Source organism: Emydura macquarii, unplaced genomic scaffold (genome assembly GCF_026122565.2).
Source record: "Emydura macquarii macquarii isolate MOO-44397 ecotype Brisbane River unplaced genomic scaffold, CSIRO-AGI_Emac_v2 contig_318, whole genome shotgun sequence".
Taxonomy (NCBI): Eukaryota; Metazoa; Chordata; order Testudines; family Chelidae; genus Emydura; species Emydura macquarii.
This window is the reverse complement of record NW_027130455.1, coordinates 6,820,286-6,836,023: the sequence shown is the minus strand read 5'-3', so window position 1 is coordinate 6,836,023 and position 15,738 is coordinate 6,820,286. Positions and strand designations below refer to the sequence as shown.

The 15,738-nt window shown below is 41.8% G+C and overlaps 1 protein-coding gene across 3 annotated transcripts in view; it reads right to left on the bottom strand.

Annotated features, from left to right (window-relative positions):
- The window catches only part of MTMR2 (myotubularin related protein 2), a 75,932-nt gene that overhangs the window by 5,453 nt on the left and 54,741 nt on the right, over nucleotides 1-15,738 (bottom strand). For all 3 annotated transcript variants that reach the window (XM_067568013.1, XM_067568005.1, XM_067568004.1), the window contains 7 exons: nucleotides 14,596-14,697; nucleotides 13,316-13,399; nucleotides 8,090-8,239; nucleotides 7,036-7,224; nucleotides 5,685-5,870; nucleotides 3,781-3,987; nucleotides 1,225-1,317 (listed from right to left, as the gene is read on the bottom strand). In XM_067568013.1, coding sequence (XP_067424114.1) covers nucleotides 1,225-1,317; nucleotides 3,781-3,987; nucleotides 5,685-5,870; nucleotides 7,036-7,224; nucleotides 8,090-8,239; nucleotides 13,316-13,399; nucleotides 14,596-14,697 — 1,011 coding nt within the window. The remainder of the gene's footprint in view (nucleotides 1-1,224; nucleotides 1,318-3,780; nucleotides 3,988-5,684; nucleotides 5,871-7,035; nucleotides 7,225-8,089; nucleotides 8,240-13,315; nucleotides 13,400-14,595; nucleotides 14,698-15,738) is intronic.

The window sequence follows — 15,738 nt, the reverse complement described above, 5'->3', positions numbered from 1 at the left end:
GAAGGATGCTTTAGTACTATATCCAAAATAGGGGCATCCTGCCATCTCTTCTGTTTGGATATTGAAAAGCACCATCAAAAATGGCATCTCTATTTACCATTTCATCATAGGTTTTTTTTTTACAATAGTGTCTTGTCCAGGGCTCTAAGCACCTCTGTCCAAAGGATAAAAATGCAATCTAAAGATCCTGGCATGGAGGCCCAATGCTGAGTGGACACAGAGACCTGGCTCTCACTCTAAGCCCCTGGAGCAGCGGTTCCCAACCCATGGGGGCTTTCAGAGTGGCCTGCCACTCCCCTGCCTCTGGCGGCATAGAGAGTTGCTGCCTAAGGACCCAGGTGGAGCGTGTTGCTGTAGGGCTAAAAGACCGGTGCAGGCTCCTTGCTCCAGCCAAGGGGATGGGAGATCAGCGCTCCGCCTGGGTTCCTCGGTGCGGGGGTCCCTGCTGGAGCCAGAAGGAGGGGAGCACTGATCTCCCATCCCCCTGGCTGCAGAAGGGAGCCACTGCCTAAGGACCCAACTGGAACGCACGGGGCTATAGGACGGGTGCAGTTTCCCTGCTGCAACCAGGGGGACAGGAGATCAGCAAGGAGGGAGGCAGCCTCCTCGCTGAACTCCTTCCCTCTGGTTGCACTGGGGGGTGAGAGGACTGCTGGCAGAGACTGGTGGCCTTTCAAGGCTGTGAAAATGATACCTGTGGCCCTCAAGCCAAAACTGTTGGGAACCACTGCCCTAGAGACACTCTCTCCAGAGCCAGGGAAGTTTAAGTAGCCCTGCTCATACAGTACCTTGTCTGTGGGTAAAGGGGACTCCAGTGTTGATAATCATGCACAATTTCGGAGCAATGCATTCACTTTTAGAAGAGGTTAAAGTGAAACAAAACCCAGCTGTTTTCAATCCCTTCTCCCCTCACACACTTAATGTTCCTCTAGCAAATGGCAAAGGGAAAAATTTTCAAAAGCCTCTAAATGACTAAGGAGCATAAGTCTATTTTCAAAAGTGTATTAGGTGCTTAGGCTCATAAATCCCATTGACTTTCAGTGAGAGGTAGGCTCCTAACCCACTTAGTCACTGTTGACCATTGTGCCCAAACGAAAACAGAACAGAACAAAAAAGCCACACCGAGGATGTTGTATTTTAATTTAAAAGTCGAGCAGCGAGATCACTGGCCAGACACATCCCGCATGGAGGTTTTCAAAGTACATTTGCAGCTTAGAAACGTACCTGTCTTGTCATTTGCCAGACACAGTCAATGAACTGGAGAAAAACGGGAGATCTGTCTGCATCTGCATGATTCTTATCTCCATGGCCGACTCTCTGATACAGAACAAAAAAGAGAACATGAACTAGTACAGTGCTTCACAAAGAAATAGCCTGGCTTCTGTGTACCTGGGTTATCAGTGCAGCAGACTGCAACAGCTGTAAGATGCTCTAAAAGTGTCCTGATTTTGCTATGTTTATATTAGTAAGTGCAGAAATTCTGGGCAGCTGCTCCTTTAGGCTTTGAAGTGAGACCCTTTCTCAGGGACATGTTAAGTGCACTTAAGAAAGAACTAAGAATAAAACTGATCAGAATAGAAGCTCCAGATGCTATTCTGGCATGGACTTAACTTAACAGCTAGCATTCAAAAGAATGAAGAAAAAGTTTAAACTTGTGTCCCTTTCAATTCTATAGATCATCTTACGTATATCATCATCATTCAGCCGTACAGTGCAACGGATCCAAGAGCTGTACAGAAATGAGACACCTAATGATAATTATAACATAGCACTCGCTAGCTGCCAAGCACTGTACAAACCCTAACTCACCCTCACTACCTCATGAGAGGTAGTTATGAAAGTGTCCCTAAGAAGTAGGCCTCTGACACTGATCTTGCTGAGTGGCCTTGGGAAAAATCACTTAAGTCCCAATTCATCAAAGCACTGAAGCTGTAGAGGTCAAAGAAGAGTTTTTAAACTAAGGGCAGGGGAAATGCCGAGAGGTGTGAAGTACCACATGGTTCAGACAGAGACATCCCTTAGGGGAGGATTTATTAAAGGGGGCACTCTATATCCTAATAAAGAGGAAAGGATAGAGGTTGATAAAGTACTAACCCCTTATTGGCTGGGTATATGTCACCTCGGGAAGGAATGCAGAGATAAAATTTCTAGACACCATTAATGATTGCTTCTTAATGGTGTCCCCCAGGGGTCTGTACTGGGACCAGTATTGTTCAACATATTCATAAATGATCTGGAAAAAGGGGTAAACAGTGAGGTGGTAAAATCTGCAGATGATACAAAACTACTCAAGATAGTTAAGTCCAAAGCAGATTGTGATGTTACAAAGGGATCTCAGAAAACTGCTTGACTAAGCAACAAAATGACCAATGAAATTCAATGTTGATAAATGCAAAGTAATGCAGATTAGAAAACATAATCCCAAACTATACACAGAAAATGCTGCTGACTAAATTAGCCGTTACACTCAAGAAAGAGATCTTGGAGTCACTGTGGATAGTTCTCTGAAAATATCCACTAAATGTGCAGCAGCAGTCAAAAAAGATAATAGAATATCTTGGGAATCATTAAGAAAGGGATAGATAATAAGACAGAAAATATCGTATTTCCTCTTTATAAATCCATGGTACGCCACATCTTGAATACTGAGTGCAGATCTGGTCGCCTCATCTCAAAAAAGATATATGGGAATTGGAAAAGACACAGAAAAGAGCAAATAAAATTATTAGAGATATTGAAAAGCTTCCACATGAGGAGAGATTAAAAAAGACAAACTGTTCATCTCAGAAAAGAGACAACTAAGGGCAGGACAAGACAGAGGTCTATAAAATCATGACTGATGTGGACAGAGTGAATAGGGAAGTGTTATATGAAGGGGTAAACAACATGAGAATCAGGGGTCACCCAATGAAATTAATACACAGCAGGTTTAAAACAAACAAAAGGAAGTTCTTCTTCACACAACACACAGTCAACCTTTGGAACTTGTTGCCGGGGATGTTGTGAAGGCCAAAAATATAACTGGGTTCAAAGAAGATTTAGATAAGTTCAATGGTTATTAGCTAAGATGGTCAGGGACACAACCCCATGCTCTGGGTGTCCCTAAACCTCTGACTGCCAGAAGCTATGACTGGATGACAGGGGACGGATCACTCAGTAACTGCCCTGTTCTGTTCATTCTCTCTGAAGCACCTGGCACTGGCCACTGTTGGAAGACAGGATAGTTGGTCAGATGGACCATTGGTGTGACCCAGTATGGCCGTTCTTCTGTTCTGATGCATGTAAGTAATAATGATACCTTCTCTTATATAGTGCTTTTCATCAGTAGATCTCAGAGTACTTTACAAAAGAGGTCAGCATCATCATGCCCATTTTATAGACGGGACTAGTCATGTGTTTAAAGTTTAAGCATATTCTACTGAACTGGAGTCTCAGTTTCCCCATCAGTAAAATAGGAGAAAACATCATAAGTATGCAGATGGGAAACTGTGAAGTGACCACCCAAAGTCAGTGCCATAGCTAAGTATTAGATACAGGAGTCCCCTGCCCTAAACTTAACTAACATTAACAGACTGCTGTCTAAGGACAAGGAGCAAAAATCAGCAAAGGATATGATGTGCCAGAATGAATATCAGTGACATTCACCATTACTCTGTGAGCTCAGCTGCAATCAAGTAAAGTTGATTAAAAGAATGTATATAGCCCTCTTGCCTACTTATCTAATACCTCGCTCTTCATTCACCACAGCAATTTAATTCATTCAAAAGGCTAGTGACTCACCAGCTGAAATCTGTGCCCAAAGCTCAGCCATTCCTTCTCCACAAGCACCTCGAACCCCCTTATTGTTCGATAGTAGCCATCCAAAATGAGCATGGACAGAGAAGTGAGCTGAGCTGTTCGGTCCCAGCCATCGCTGCAGTGCACGACCACGGAGGTCTTCCCCGACTCCACCTTATCAGCAATCCGAAGAGCGCCGGCAAGAATTAGCTGAAACACAGACAGGGCAGGAGTGAATTTTCTCCAAATAATATGAGCTACAAGTGGAGAATTGCCTGTGACACCTCAAGACAAGACAAGGGCCATGTCTGCTTTACAATTATAACTGAGACAGGAGTTTGGTTATGCCCCAGTGAGGTTACAAGTTGTAGGGTAGGCAGAACTCTGGAAGAGTCCCTATAGCCAAAAGAAATGTTTGGACAGCCCAGGATTTAAACCCAGTTACCTGGACACAATTAAGTCCCATCTACACTACAATTTTAATCCCGTTTTTTAACCACGTCAGGGCACAGCACTGTTGTAATTAGGTTCCCTGTCTCGGCTACAGCTGTAGTGTACATGGGAAAACTAAATTAGTTACATCTTGCAGAAGGAAGAAACTGGCAAGCTTGCTTTTCCAAAAACAGCACTGTACCACCCTTTGTTTACTGTAAATGCATTAACTTCAGGAGTTGACCCTGCAAATACAGGTACTCTCTTTTGTCAGATGAGTGAGACTTCGGGCTTGTCTACATAGGGAAATTGACTGGTATAGTTATAGAGGAATAATTAATCCCGCTATAGCTAGGCTGGTCGATTTCACTGTGTAGACAAGCCCTTGTTCCAAGCGTTAGTGCATCAGATATTTTTACATTAAAAGGTTATTCACCCCTAAAATTATCTACCTATAAACACATAAAAACACAGAATTTTGGAGCTTGGATTCAATACCACCCAGAACACTGGTTTACTTTGGCTAAATATTTTCTGCCATATGAACAGCTGACATCAAACTACTCAGCTGCAAGGAATGGTGGAGGACAAATAACATAGTGTACTACTCTTCCCAAAGAGTTGGCTTGCTACCTCCCACTTTTAGATCTGAAACTGCTGGGTACCTCGCACATCCATGTAGTATGTACACACATACAAAGTTTACACTTTGGAGAGGGGAAACCCTTACTGATTTTCACCATGAAATGATAACTTATGATAAAAATCATAGGCCAAACCTAGCAAAAAACTTTGTTAAACATGAAGCTTCCAGTTGCCACCTTATAAGGCTTTTCCCCCCTCTCTATAGGGCTGTTTGCTAGTGGATGCCCTCGATACCCACCTACAGTTGGGGAAGTTGGTGGTATGTGAATAGCCCCCCCTCCCATTGCTTTCTTTCTCTTGGTTTATCAGGATTATAGAGCATCTTGTTTAAAAGATTTCCCTCTGGGGAATGAAAATGACTTAATAATTCATCTGGTGCCATTATATTTTCTCCTATACAAAGTGCAAAACATATATTTTCAGTGTAGATTACTTTTATAGAAGATTAAAAAAAAAACAAAAATGAAAGAAAGAACTAATATAAAGTTTCTGTGAGAGAGAGGATTTAGGCCCCATCCTGCAAAGATTTATACATGTGCTTAGCTGTACGGATGTACTTAACTTTATTCACTGTGATGAACTCCCATTGCAGTGGAACTCCTGAGAGTGCATAAAGTTAAGCACACGTGTAAGTCTTTGCAGAATCAGGGTCTTATTCTGCAGCAATCTGAGTCTGAAATGAAACACAAAGTAGCAGCTGCCTCGCAACTGTCCCAGGAGCAGACAGACTTTTCCACTTTTATAGATGTAGTACACAGAAAGCAGAATGACCCCTCCTTTCAGTTAGACGGACAGATGCATACATCACGGATACCAACACACAAACACACCTTGATATGTTCTAGCCAATGAGTCGATTCCAAATTGGACAGCCAATGAGTCTCCTCAATGTTAGGATATACAATCTCCTTTAGTTTTCTCAACGATTCTCTCATAACATGAATATTGTGAATGTCCAAGAAAACTAATTCTGCAGTCTGATAGGCATCTTCACTTTCATAGCCTCCTCCTTTAGCCTGGGAAATAAAACCAAAGCCCATATGAAATCATTCACAAAAACCTGTTTGGTCTTTCAACCCAGTAGCTTTTAAAGAACAAATATTATTTGATACATCTTATCAAAATAATTACAAATAAGCTATCAAAATATTAATGAAAGATAGCAGGAAACAGACCTATGCATTGTATTCATTTTACAAACTGGGGATGAGGCTATTCCTTGTAATAATCTTAACAGATTTTTCCTGAAGAAATAGTTTCTCCTTAATATTTTAATTTTTACCAGCATTAAACTGCTGATTATCACATAAGGGTTAATTTTTCTTTTTGATGACTATCAGTTACCACCGTTGAAGTTACAAATCCATCAGACTCACTATACTAGTCTGGCAATCCCATGTTGGGATTATATGGGAAGGGCTGCATTTCCTCCACAGGTAATTGCCTTTAAGGGGTAAGACACACAGAGAAAATCCAGAGCCCAGGCAGCAAAGGGATTCTTGCATGTAAACAAAGCTCAATATCTACTGTATGCTACATAACAACATTAGAACAAGGGACTGGTTCTGGGCTGGATTCCTAGTCATTTTGCTGACTTTCCGCCTGACTCTGAGAAATCACATGACATGCAATCAAATTTCCAAAAGTGACTGTGGATGTTGGATGCCCAACTCGAGACACTTAAGGCCCAATTTTCAATGGTCCTGAACACCCACGGATCTTGTTAAAATCTACAGGAACATAGGGTGCTCAACACCTTTGGAAATCAGGCCCAAGCTGTTGGGCACAAAAAAAATGGAAGCATCCAAGATTCAAGGTGCCAGAATCTCTGTTCTGAATGGCTGAACAAAACACCCTGAGAACAAAGCCTGTTCTTAAACCCTGCTTGGCTGGCTTAGTGGTCTTTTCTTCCACTACAGTTTGAGGCCCTGATCCTGCAACTGGATTCATGCATGTGGACCTTTCCACCCACGCAGAGTTCCACTGAAGTCAACAGGACTTTGTGCAGATGTGCAAGGGTCTCCCTGCACAGGATCCAGCTGCACGACCGGAGCCATTGTCAATGCACCAATTCAACCACAGCAACCCCATCCCCATCCTCAGGGATAATATTAAAGGAGGGTGGAAAGCTAGCTCTGAATTGCAATATTCCAGGTGTTGAGAGAGGAGAGAACATCTAACCTTATTGGCGACAGCATTAACGCTAGGCCTCGCATCAAAGATGAAGATTTTATGGGACTGGGCATTGGAATCCATGATGGACTGAAGATACTTTTCATCCTCTTTGCTTCGCTTTCCACTCACTCCAACCATTGGCTGGCTACAGCGAGTGATTGTAGCTTGGCTTTCTGGATGAATCCATGACAAAACCTTTCAGAAAAAGGAAAAACAAAACAAACAAACAAAAAACGGAGATAGGAATTCAGTAGGATAGTGAAATGACTTTCCTGTAACTGATTCCTTTGGAGCCGTTCCTTATATTTGATTTGGTTCCAGAGAATTGGATCAAATTAAGACATGATTAAATTAAAGTGACAGCACTGTCCTGTATTTTATTATTTCACTTCAGTATGTTCCCAAAACTGGAATCAACTTACAAAGCATAAATATGCTTAAACCTGGCTTTTAAATGAAGTACAGCTAATTCTTCTGCCATTCAGTTACGTGTTGAGTGAGACAGACCTCTTTTCACCCATGCCCATTGTGCAGAATCCTGTTTTAATGTTTCCCATTTAAACTGCAAGTTCCTTTGGGCAGGGACTTGTCTTTTTATATATCTGTGAAGCAAATAGCATAATATTGGCTGTTTCAGAAATAATAAAGGTCATGCTTATGATAACCTGGTGTTAATAAGAGTCTTCATCAAGAGTTATATATTACTTAAGAAAAAAGTATTCTGTTACCCCCAAAAAATCAGAAAAGGCAGAAAATTTTGAATAATAAACAGGGCTAATTTTGTATCCTAGAAAATTAAGTTGCATTGCAGTCTGGATTTAGTTAAATTTTCTTATATTCTTAGCATTTTATATTCTTAGCATAGTTTGTGTCTCTTTCATGGCATTAGTTCTATCAGATAATGCTGCCTCCAAACTCGTTGCAGAAGTCTTCCCATTGCTTTTATTATTCATCAACCATTTGGGTTTGCTCCCTGGCATCCTCTTGGTCTGATCATGGCATTATTTATGGTACAAACTCTATGAAACCACATCAAAGTGTCTTCCTCTGTTATACTCACCGGTATGCGACCCCTTGATCTGAAAGATGCCACTCTCTTTAATTCCTCATCTGGAATATTTACGGGCACAACTAGAATGGCAGGGTACGTATCACACAGCTCGTAGCGCTCGTTTATCTTGGTTATTCTCCAGCTTTCATTGGGAATTCCCTGCATATGAAACAACAACAGTTTAGAAAATAACTACAGGGTCCCCGGCCCAAGGGAAAGAGACCAGGAGACTTTGCCTTCACTTTTAAGAATTTAAACTCAAGAGAACATTCCAGCATGTTTGTATTAAGGAAGGAGATTGTATGAAATGGCCGGACATCCCACTTGTTTTTGTGATGGTTTAGTAAAGTGCTCTCCTGCAAGAGGGACAATGGTTTAGTTCATGGAGACAGAGCAGTGGATAATATCAGCGAGGGTGGCTAAAATTACAAGAGTCACACCACACACATAGAAAATATATCATGAAGCCGGTGAGGCAATTCCTTAAGAGCAACTCCACTTTCTTCCTGCTTCCTTTGTGGCCCCTAACACAACTGGCTGCAGGAACAGCCCATGAATACAGAGTACAGGACAGGAACCGGCCAGCCCAAGCCTCTCCTCTTCTCTTCTCTTCTCTCTCTCAACTCAAACTTGGATGGCCCCAGAGTGACGCTCGTAGCACACACCACTTTTTGGTGAGTGGGAGAGTCGGGATGGGAGACACCAGACAAGGCGGAGGGGAGATCAGAAGGGAGAAGAGTCATTAAGGCACATGGAAAAGAGATGGGGGAAAAGAACAGACGATGGAAAAAAGAGAGAGAAGATAAAGGAGCGATGTTCGCAATTGTGTCAGAACATGGTTCAAGGGACACAGAGTTCCCATCAAGTAGTCCATGCCAACAGGGGCATCTCATACAGAACCTCACAGCTCTGGCTTAGTGCGTCCACATAACAAGTGACGCAACTGTTTTGGCACGTGGCTACACCAGTGAATTCTGGGATCCAAAAGATCTTTTTCCTATAGCACTAGCGTGACAGTTGTGGAACTGGATGTAATAATCTAAGAACACCGAGACGTAAGGATTTTTTTAACACTGTATGGGACCTGGTCGGCGAGGTGAGGCTACTGTATAACTATGGTCGGTTATTAGAATTTTCTGTAGGACAGTACTGATCTAATTTATATTGGGGGTAACGGAGTGTTTATTGAATGCCTGTAATGCTTGAATTCAATGGGGACTGAGCAGGTAGGCAACACAATGGCTTCCCAGATGCGAACATCCCACACATTTGGAAGAGAATGAGGGGGATCTGAGTTTCAAGGATCCTTCCTACCTCCTGTCTCTGTCGAGCTGCAAGCCTTGTTTTGCTACAGCTGGGCATTACCAGATCAAAGGGCTATAAACAGTTAAAAGGGGACTGGATTCCTGTGAAGGGAGGTGATCAAAGGACTGAGCAAGATTTAAAGTGACATTCCCTGAAGCAGGAGGCAGCAGTCAACGAGATCTGACAGGGAGACAAGCTGACACTCAGAGAGGTATGGATGCATGGAAGAGAGATGGTTTTATCTTCTCCCGTTTGACTGGAGCCACTTGCAGTCCCTGAACTCAAGAGCATCAAGAACTGCATCTGTGCATGGTCCCTGCATGAGAGCACTGGGAGGGAAGTAACTTGTGCCCTCTCTATTCAGGGACAGGCACAATCTGCCTTGTAGAAATTATTCATGCTATTTTTTAATCATTTGTTACTTATATTCACATCATCTAAACATGCTGCATATCCTTCTTTATAGGCGTCTATTCAACTGAATCACTCCCCCTGCTGATCACATGGTGAAAGTGCAGGCACTGAAACACAGTGGGTATGAAGGCACAATCCCATAAGGCACATAAGCATATACTTAACTTTAAGCACAAGTACTTTCCACTGAAACCAAAGAGACTAATCACATGCTTAAAGTTAAGCACATGCTTAACTGCTTTACTGGATCAGAGCCTAAATCCGGGCAAATTCTAAACTAAGCCTGATTTTGAACCATTCCTATTAATTTCTGTTTTCCCTTCCTAGAAAATGTTCCCCTTTAAAAATCTGTTCTTTTTTTTCTATCTTTCTAATTCTTGGCAAGCATTAATGCTCCTCACTCTACAGCAGCTCTTCAAGTATCTTTCTCTATTTGTTTGTTCAGAAAGCAGCAACCACAGCTGCATACTGTGGTTCCACCACACATCTGAGCAGAGCATAGGATCATTCTCACACAGCTTGCTTAAGGAAACCTCACACATTTCGAGCTTCATAACCGCTTAGAAGGTTTTCCAATTGCTTCCCACCTTGTTTGAAAAATGAAAGCTTTAAATTATTCCAAAGTCCTCTAGAAGGCTTTTGAGTTTAGCTGAACCTTATTCGCTTTGCAGTTCTGTTTCATATTCTGCCAGTCAGTGTGTAAGAAAAATCAGGATGCGATTTCAGTTTTAAATTTAATTTGCCACATGTGATCTCAATTACCAACTCAGACCCAAGCCTCTCTGAGGTGCTTTTGTTCTCTACAGGTTGTTTATTACTCTCCATAGTTTTAAGCAGCTGATAATTTTTAATAAGTTAGATGTTTCTCTCTTTCTCAGGGACATTTACAGAGTAGCTTTGGGTTCAATAAACATCCTTCCTAATCTCCAGGATCTCTACTGTAGCAAACTACTCTAGATCATTTATACTAATCTGAAGAGATCACATCATGTCCATGGCTGCAAACACACCTGCCACTGGCAACCCTATCCTCCTCCAACAGTCAGACCTTTTCTGAATGCCTGACAGCTGGCTTCTGCTTGTTGCCCTCTGCACTTGGCTCAGGAGATGCCAATTAACATGCGGGACCATGGGGTCATTATTGAATCACTGCATTGCTTGTGCCAAGACCAGCTCGCCCAGAATTTTTTTAATCCGTTCCAGAGGTTCTCTAGATAACATATACATTCTGCCGGTATGATTTCTGCTCATACTTCCTATGGTCACAGACAGGTAATCTCATTATCAATTTGATTTATTATGTTAATTTATTACAGCATGCACAAATCCTACCACCACTCCAGGAACACAATCCTGATTTATTTATGGTAAGTTATTATTTTAACAAGAATATTGTATTATTTATACATCATCTGATGTATTCAATAAGGCTCAAGTAAGGATTCAAAAAAGGATCAGACATTTATACAGACCCAGACAATGAGAATATTGAGTTACAAAGAGCAATAAATAAATACATAAATTGAAATACCCTGAAGTTTGAGAACAGATATATACCCTCGTGCTTCAAGATCTAAGCAAACCTCTAATTAAAGGGGGCCAACTCATACCATAACTGCCTATTGCAGGGTTGCTTACATCTTGCTCTTTAGCATCTGGAACCAATAATTGTTGGAGACAAGATGGATGTTGGGTCTGATTTGGTATGGTAATGACTATGTTTCATCACAGTCAGAATTCAGCTCACACCTTGTCTTTGTTGTAAAACCAGGCGTGTTTTCACATTGAAAGCACTAACGAAGCCAAATCCTAGTGGAGACAAGGCTTTGTCATTTTTACCTCAGTGTAACTAGTTGAGGTAAACCCTAGGCTTGTAGAGATGGGGAGGTAGATGGTTGATCTCAACTAGATAACGACTTGTGCGTTGTCTCCCCTATGATTTGACACTGAAAGAGCTATCTCAATGTAAATAACCACTTTTCTTAGGCAGCATTTACACTAGGAAAAAGTTGTTAGGTTCCCATCCTCCCCGCAACAAAATAGCCAACATATAACAACTCTCTTGTTGTAAAATGCTAGTGCAGACAAGGCAAGTGGAAGTTTTACCTTGATGTAGCTGGCCAAGACAAGAGTTTACCTTGACAAAATACACTGGTGAATCTTCCACTCCAGAGTTGCTTACTCCACCCACAGATTTTAGAGTGAGATACCTACCTCATGTTACCTAGCTCATAAAACAACACTTTTTCCCCTGGAGAAGATCACTAGGGTTTCTCTACACTGCAGTAAAACATCTGTGGCACCAAGTCTCTGAGGCCGGGTCAGCTGACTCGGGCTCTCGGGGCTCAGGCTGCGGGGCTAAAAATAGCAGCGTAGATGTTCAGAACTGGGCTGGAGTCCAGGCTCTGACATCCATCCCCTTGCAGGGGCTCAGAGTCCGGCTACAGCCCGCGCCCTGACTGTTTACACTACAATTTTATAGCCCGGCGGCCTGAGCCCCACCAGCCCAAGTTAGCTGACCGAGGCCAGCCCAGCCATGCCATGGATCTTTTATTGCAGCGTAGACACGCCCCTAGGGTTTTTTACCTCAGGTTTACTGATTGCCAAAGTAATGAACATCTTTGTAAAGGCTAGTCTGGATACACACCAAAGATTTGTTCCAGGCTACAGGCATTTGCACCTTACCCAAGGCTGATCCCTTAGATTATTTTGGTGACTATTTTATCTATTTCAACATTCATATGGAGATTCTCCATCCAACTTCCTACTTAAAACATTTTTTAAAATAACTGTTTAAAGAAACATTTCTTTATTTAATAAGAAAAACGAAAAAAACCTTAGGAAACTAAATGTATGGAAAAGGATTAAAACTAATTAAATCATAATGGACAGATCTTAACACCCATCATTAAACAGAGGCTCATTTAAACTGAAAATATACGTTGGTATAGCTAAATCTCCCAGGAGTATGAAAAACATCGCTATGACAACCTAATCCCTGGTGTAGACAGCACTAGGTTGACAGATTAATTCTTTCGCCGACCTAGCTCCTGCCTCTCAGGAAAGTGAATTAACTAAAGGAAAACCCCTCCCATCGCTCTAGGAGTGTCTACACAGCTGCAGCTGTGCCACTGTAGAATTTTAAGTGTAGACTTACCCTAGAAAATTCAACGGGGTGGTGTCTACACTAGCAAAATTAACACTCGTTTCAGCCGCTGCCAGGAACAGTGTAGCTGATAGTTTAGACAGGGCCACAGGGGTTTTTATCACATTATCATGAAAATCTGCTTAGTACAACCTGAATCCCATCTACTCTAGTGCTTAAGGTGTTGTTACTACCCGAGCAGCTGTACCACTGCTGTCAGTTACTGAAATATGCTGATCAATGCCCTGATCCTGCAGACACTTTTGAGTAGGGTTATTTCTCATTACATACAATTAGTAATTACATTCCAGCATAGATCTTAACTTCCAAAGAATAACGTATATGAGCAAGAATATGACACAAGCACCTACCTGTCTTCTATACTCCAAAATAGGGTCATACACCTTCCAGCCATTTTCTGGGAAAACCTCTTTGTATTCAAATGCAAAAAGTGGCTGAGAGAAAGAACATTTACCATTAAATACTCAAAGTTCATTTTCCATGTTATCGGACATCTCAAATAATAACCTGCAACTCATCTTTTGTTTCTACTACACTACTTTTATTTAAAAGGCTTTGTAAAGAAATTGACACTCTCATTGTACAGTGTAATTAACACACCATTGTACATTCCTCCATGTTCATTATCACACTGATCTATTACCTCCCACATCACTGGGACAAAAGGTGTTTATTATTAAAAGAAAATGACTTGTGTGGCATAAAGGCTCCTCTTACACATTATGTAGAAGCACATCCTGTAACCAGCATCTAAAGCAACAACTGCATGGTCACCACATCCCTGAATGCATCAGCTGTTCTGCAGAGGTGAGAGTAGTCAGCCAAACACCGACTCTGGCAGATTTTATTGTATCCTGAATATTTTGCTCCATCACAAGCATGTGAGCATCAGTGAGAAAAGTCTCCATCACCCAGCTTCTCAAGTATGCTGTGACTGATTGTACAGTGAAATGGAGGAGTTGCATTTTCTTCAAGCATGAAGAATATACTATATTTCAGTTATAAAACATGGCATGATCCTGCAACCCAATGTGTGGGGACGCAGCAATCGGTCTGCACAGAGCCCCACTGAAGTAAGCAGGTCCCACTCTACTTGAGTGTGGCACAGGGGAGTTCTCTCACCGACCCTCACACCAGCGAGTCTCCATGGTGCAGGACCAGAATGCACACACACAAGAAGCTGCATGATCGGGGCATTTATTAACTGCGCATTCTCCCCTTGCTCAAACAATTTCATGTAAAAAATGACAAACTCCCATGAAGTCAATGAGAAGACACCCATTGACTTTAATGGGAGTTGGATCGTACTTCTAAGACTGAACAGACATCTAATAAATTGCAATAATAATTTTCATAATACTTTCCATTTAAGATCTCAGTGCTTTACAGGTATTAATTAATCAAGCCCAATTAAATGTCTATACCACAATTAAACTGCCCCTTAGCCTGAATCAGCTGTCATGGGACAGCCATGGGTTTTTAATTGTCGTATAGACAAACCCAGAATGGATTTAAGATCAGCATTTCTCCGCTCATGTCTGAAATCACCCCATAAAAACAGTGCATTATCGGAATGAAACTGTGCGCCAACATATTGCATCTTCCAGCAACAGCAGGAGAAACAGCCTACCAAATTACTGGATACTGGAAAGGCGTATTTCATTAGGTTCTCAAATATGGATCGTCTAGTTCGTCCCTCGGGTTTGTGAGCAAAGCGTAGGTTTCGAATGTCCTAGGAAAAGTTAAACAAAGCATCACATCAAACTGTGATCCCCTTAAATACAACCTGAATGTGCATAGTGACTCCCAGGAGTGTAAAGAGACTTGAAATTGAGAATTCGAACCCGGATTTCCACATCTGAACAGTTTCTATGAACAGGATCAATGACATGGCTCTGTCACCAAGACCAACAGACCGTACTCTCCTACAAAACCAAAATTCAGGAGCTACATGAAGCCAGGCTCAATACATTTCACCCAAAAGGGAGAAACTTCACACCAAAACACAGAGATTTTTAGTAAACTGTTTCTTCGTTGGAGAACTCTGAGTCATTGAAACCAAAACTTTTCATGGAAATATATCCTTTCAGAGCTGTTCTGCTTTGTATAAATAACTAAATATTGAATAAATAAATTGAATATTTAATTATTTATTCAAAGTGTGGAACAGCTCCAACAGGAGAGCTTGAGAGAGAGATTGACTTTATAGCCCATTGGTTAGTCCCTGCTCTGTCTGAGTTCATTCATGTCCCCCACATCCCAGGTGAATGTTCTAACACTGACCTATCAGCTTCTCTTGGGAGGATCATTCTCCCGCTCTCTCTTTCACAAGATTTTCTAAAGGTCTTGGTTTCATTCTGCATCACAGCAGAATCAAAAAAAATGAAAACTCAACGTTTTTCACAAAACTGAATTCTTGTTTTCTAGCCAGCACTGGCATTCTTGCTCCTCAGAAGATACATGCATGTGGATGACAGTCAGGGAAAACTAGAGTATGTCCATGATGGAGTGAAGCTCTGCAGACCTGGGACATCCTGAAGGATGATGTGGTAGGACAAATTAACAGGAGGCAGACGGTGGGATACTACCACCGTATAGCTGGACAGGAAAATCACTTGGAGCCAGAACAAGGCTTGATTGCAGCTGTGTTCTCAGTGCTAGTGGGGCTGATTATAGACACCTGCAAGCCAATGGGATGCCCAGGGAGGAGTAAGTTGTAACATCAGTCACTCCTAGACAAGACACTGCAAGAAAATAGTCTTTCAAAAATAAG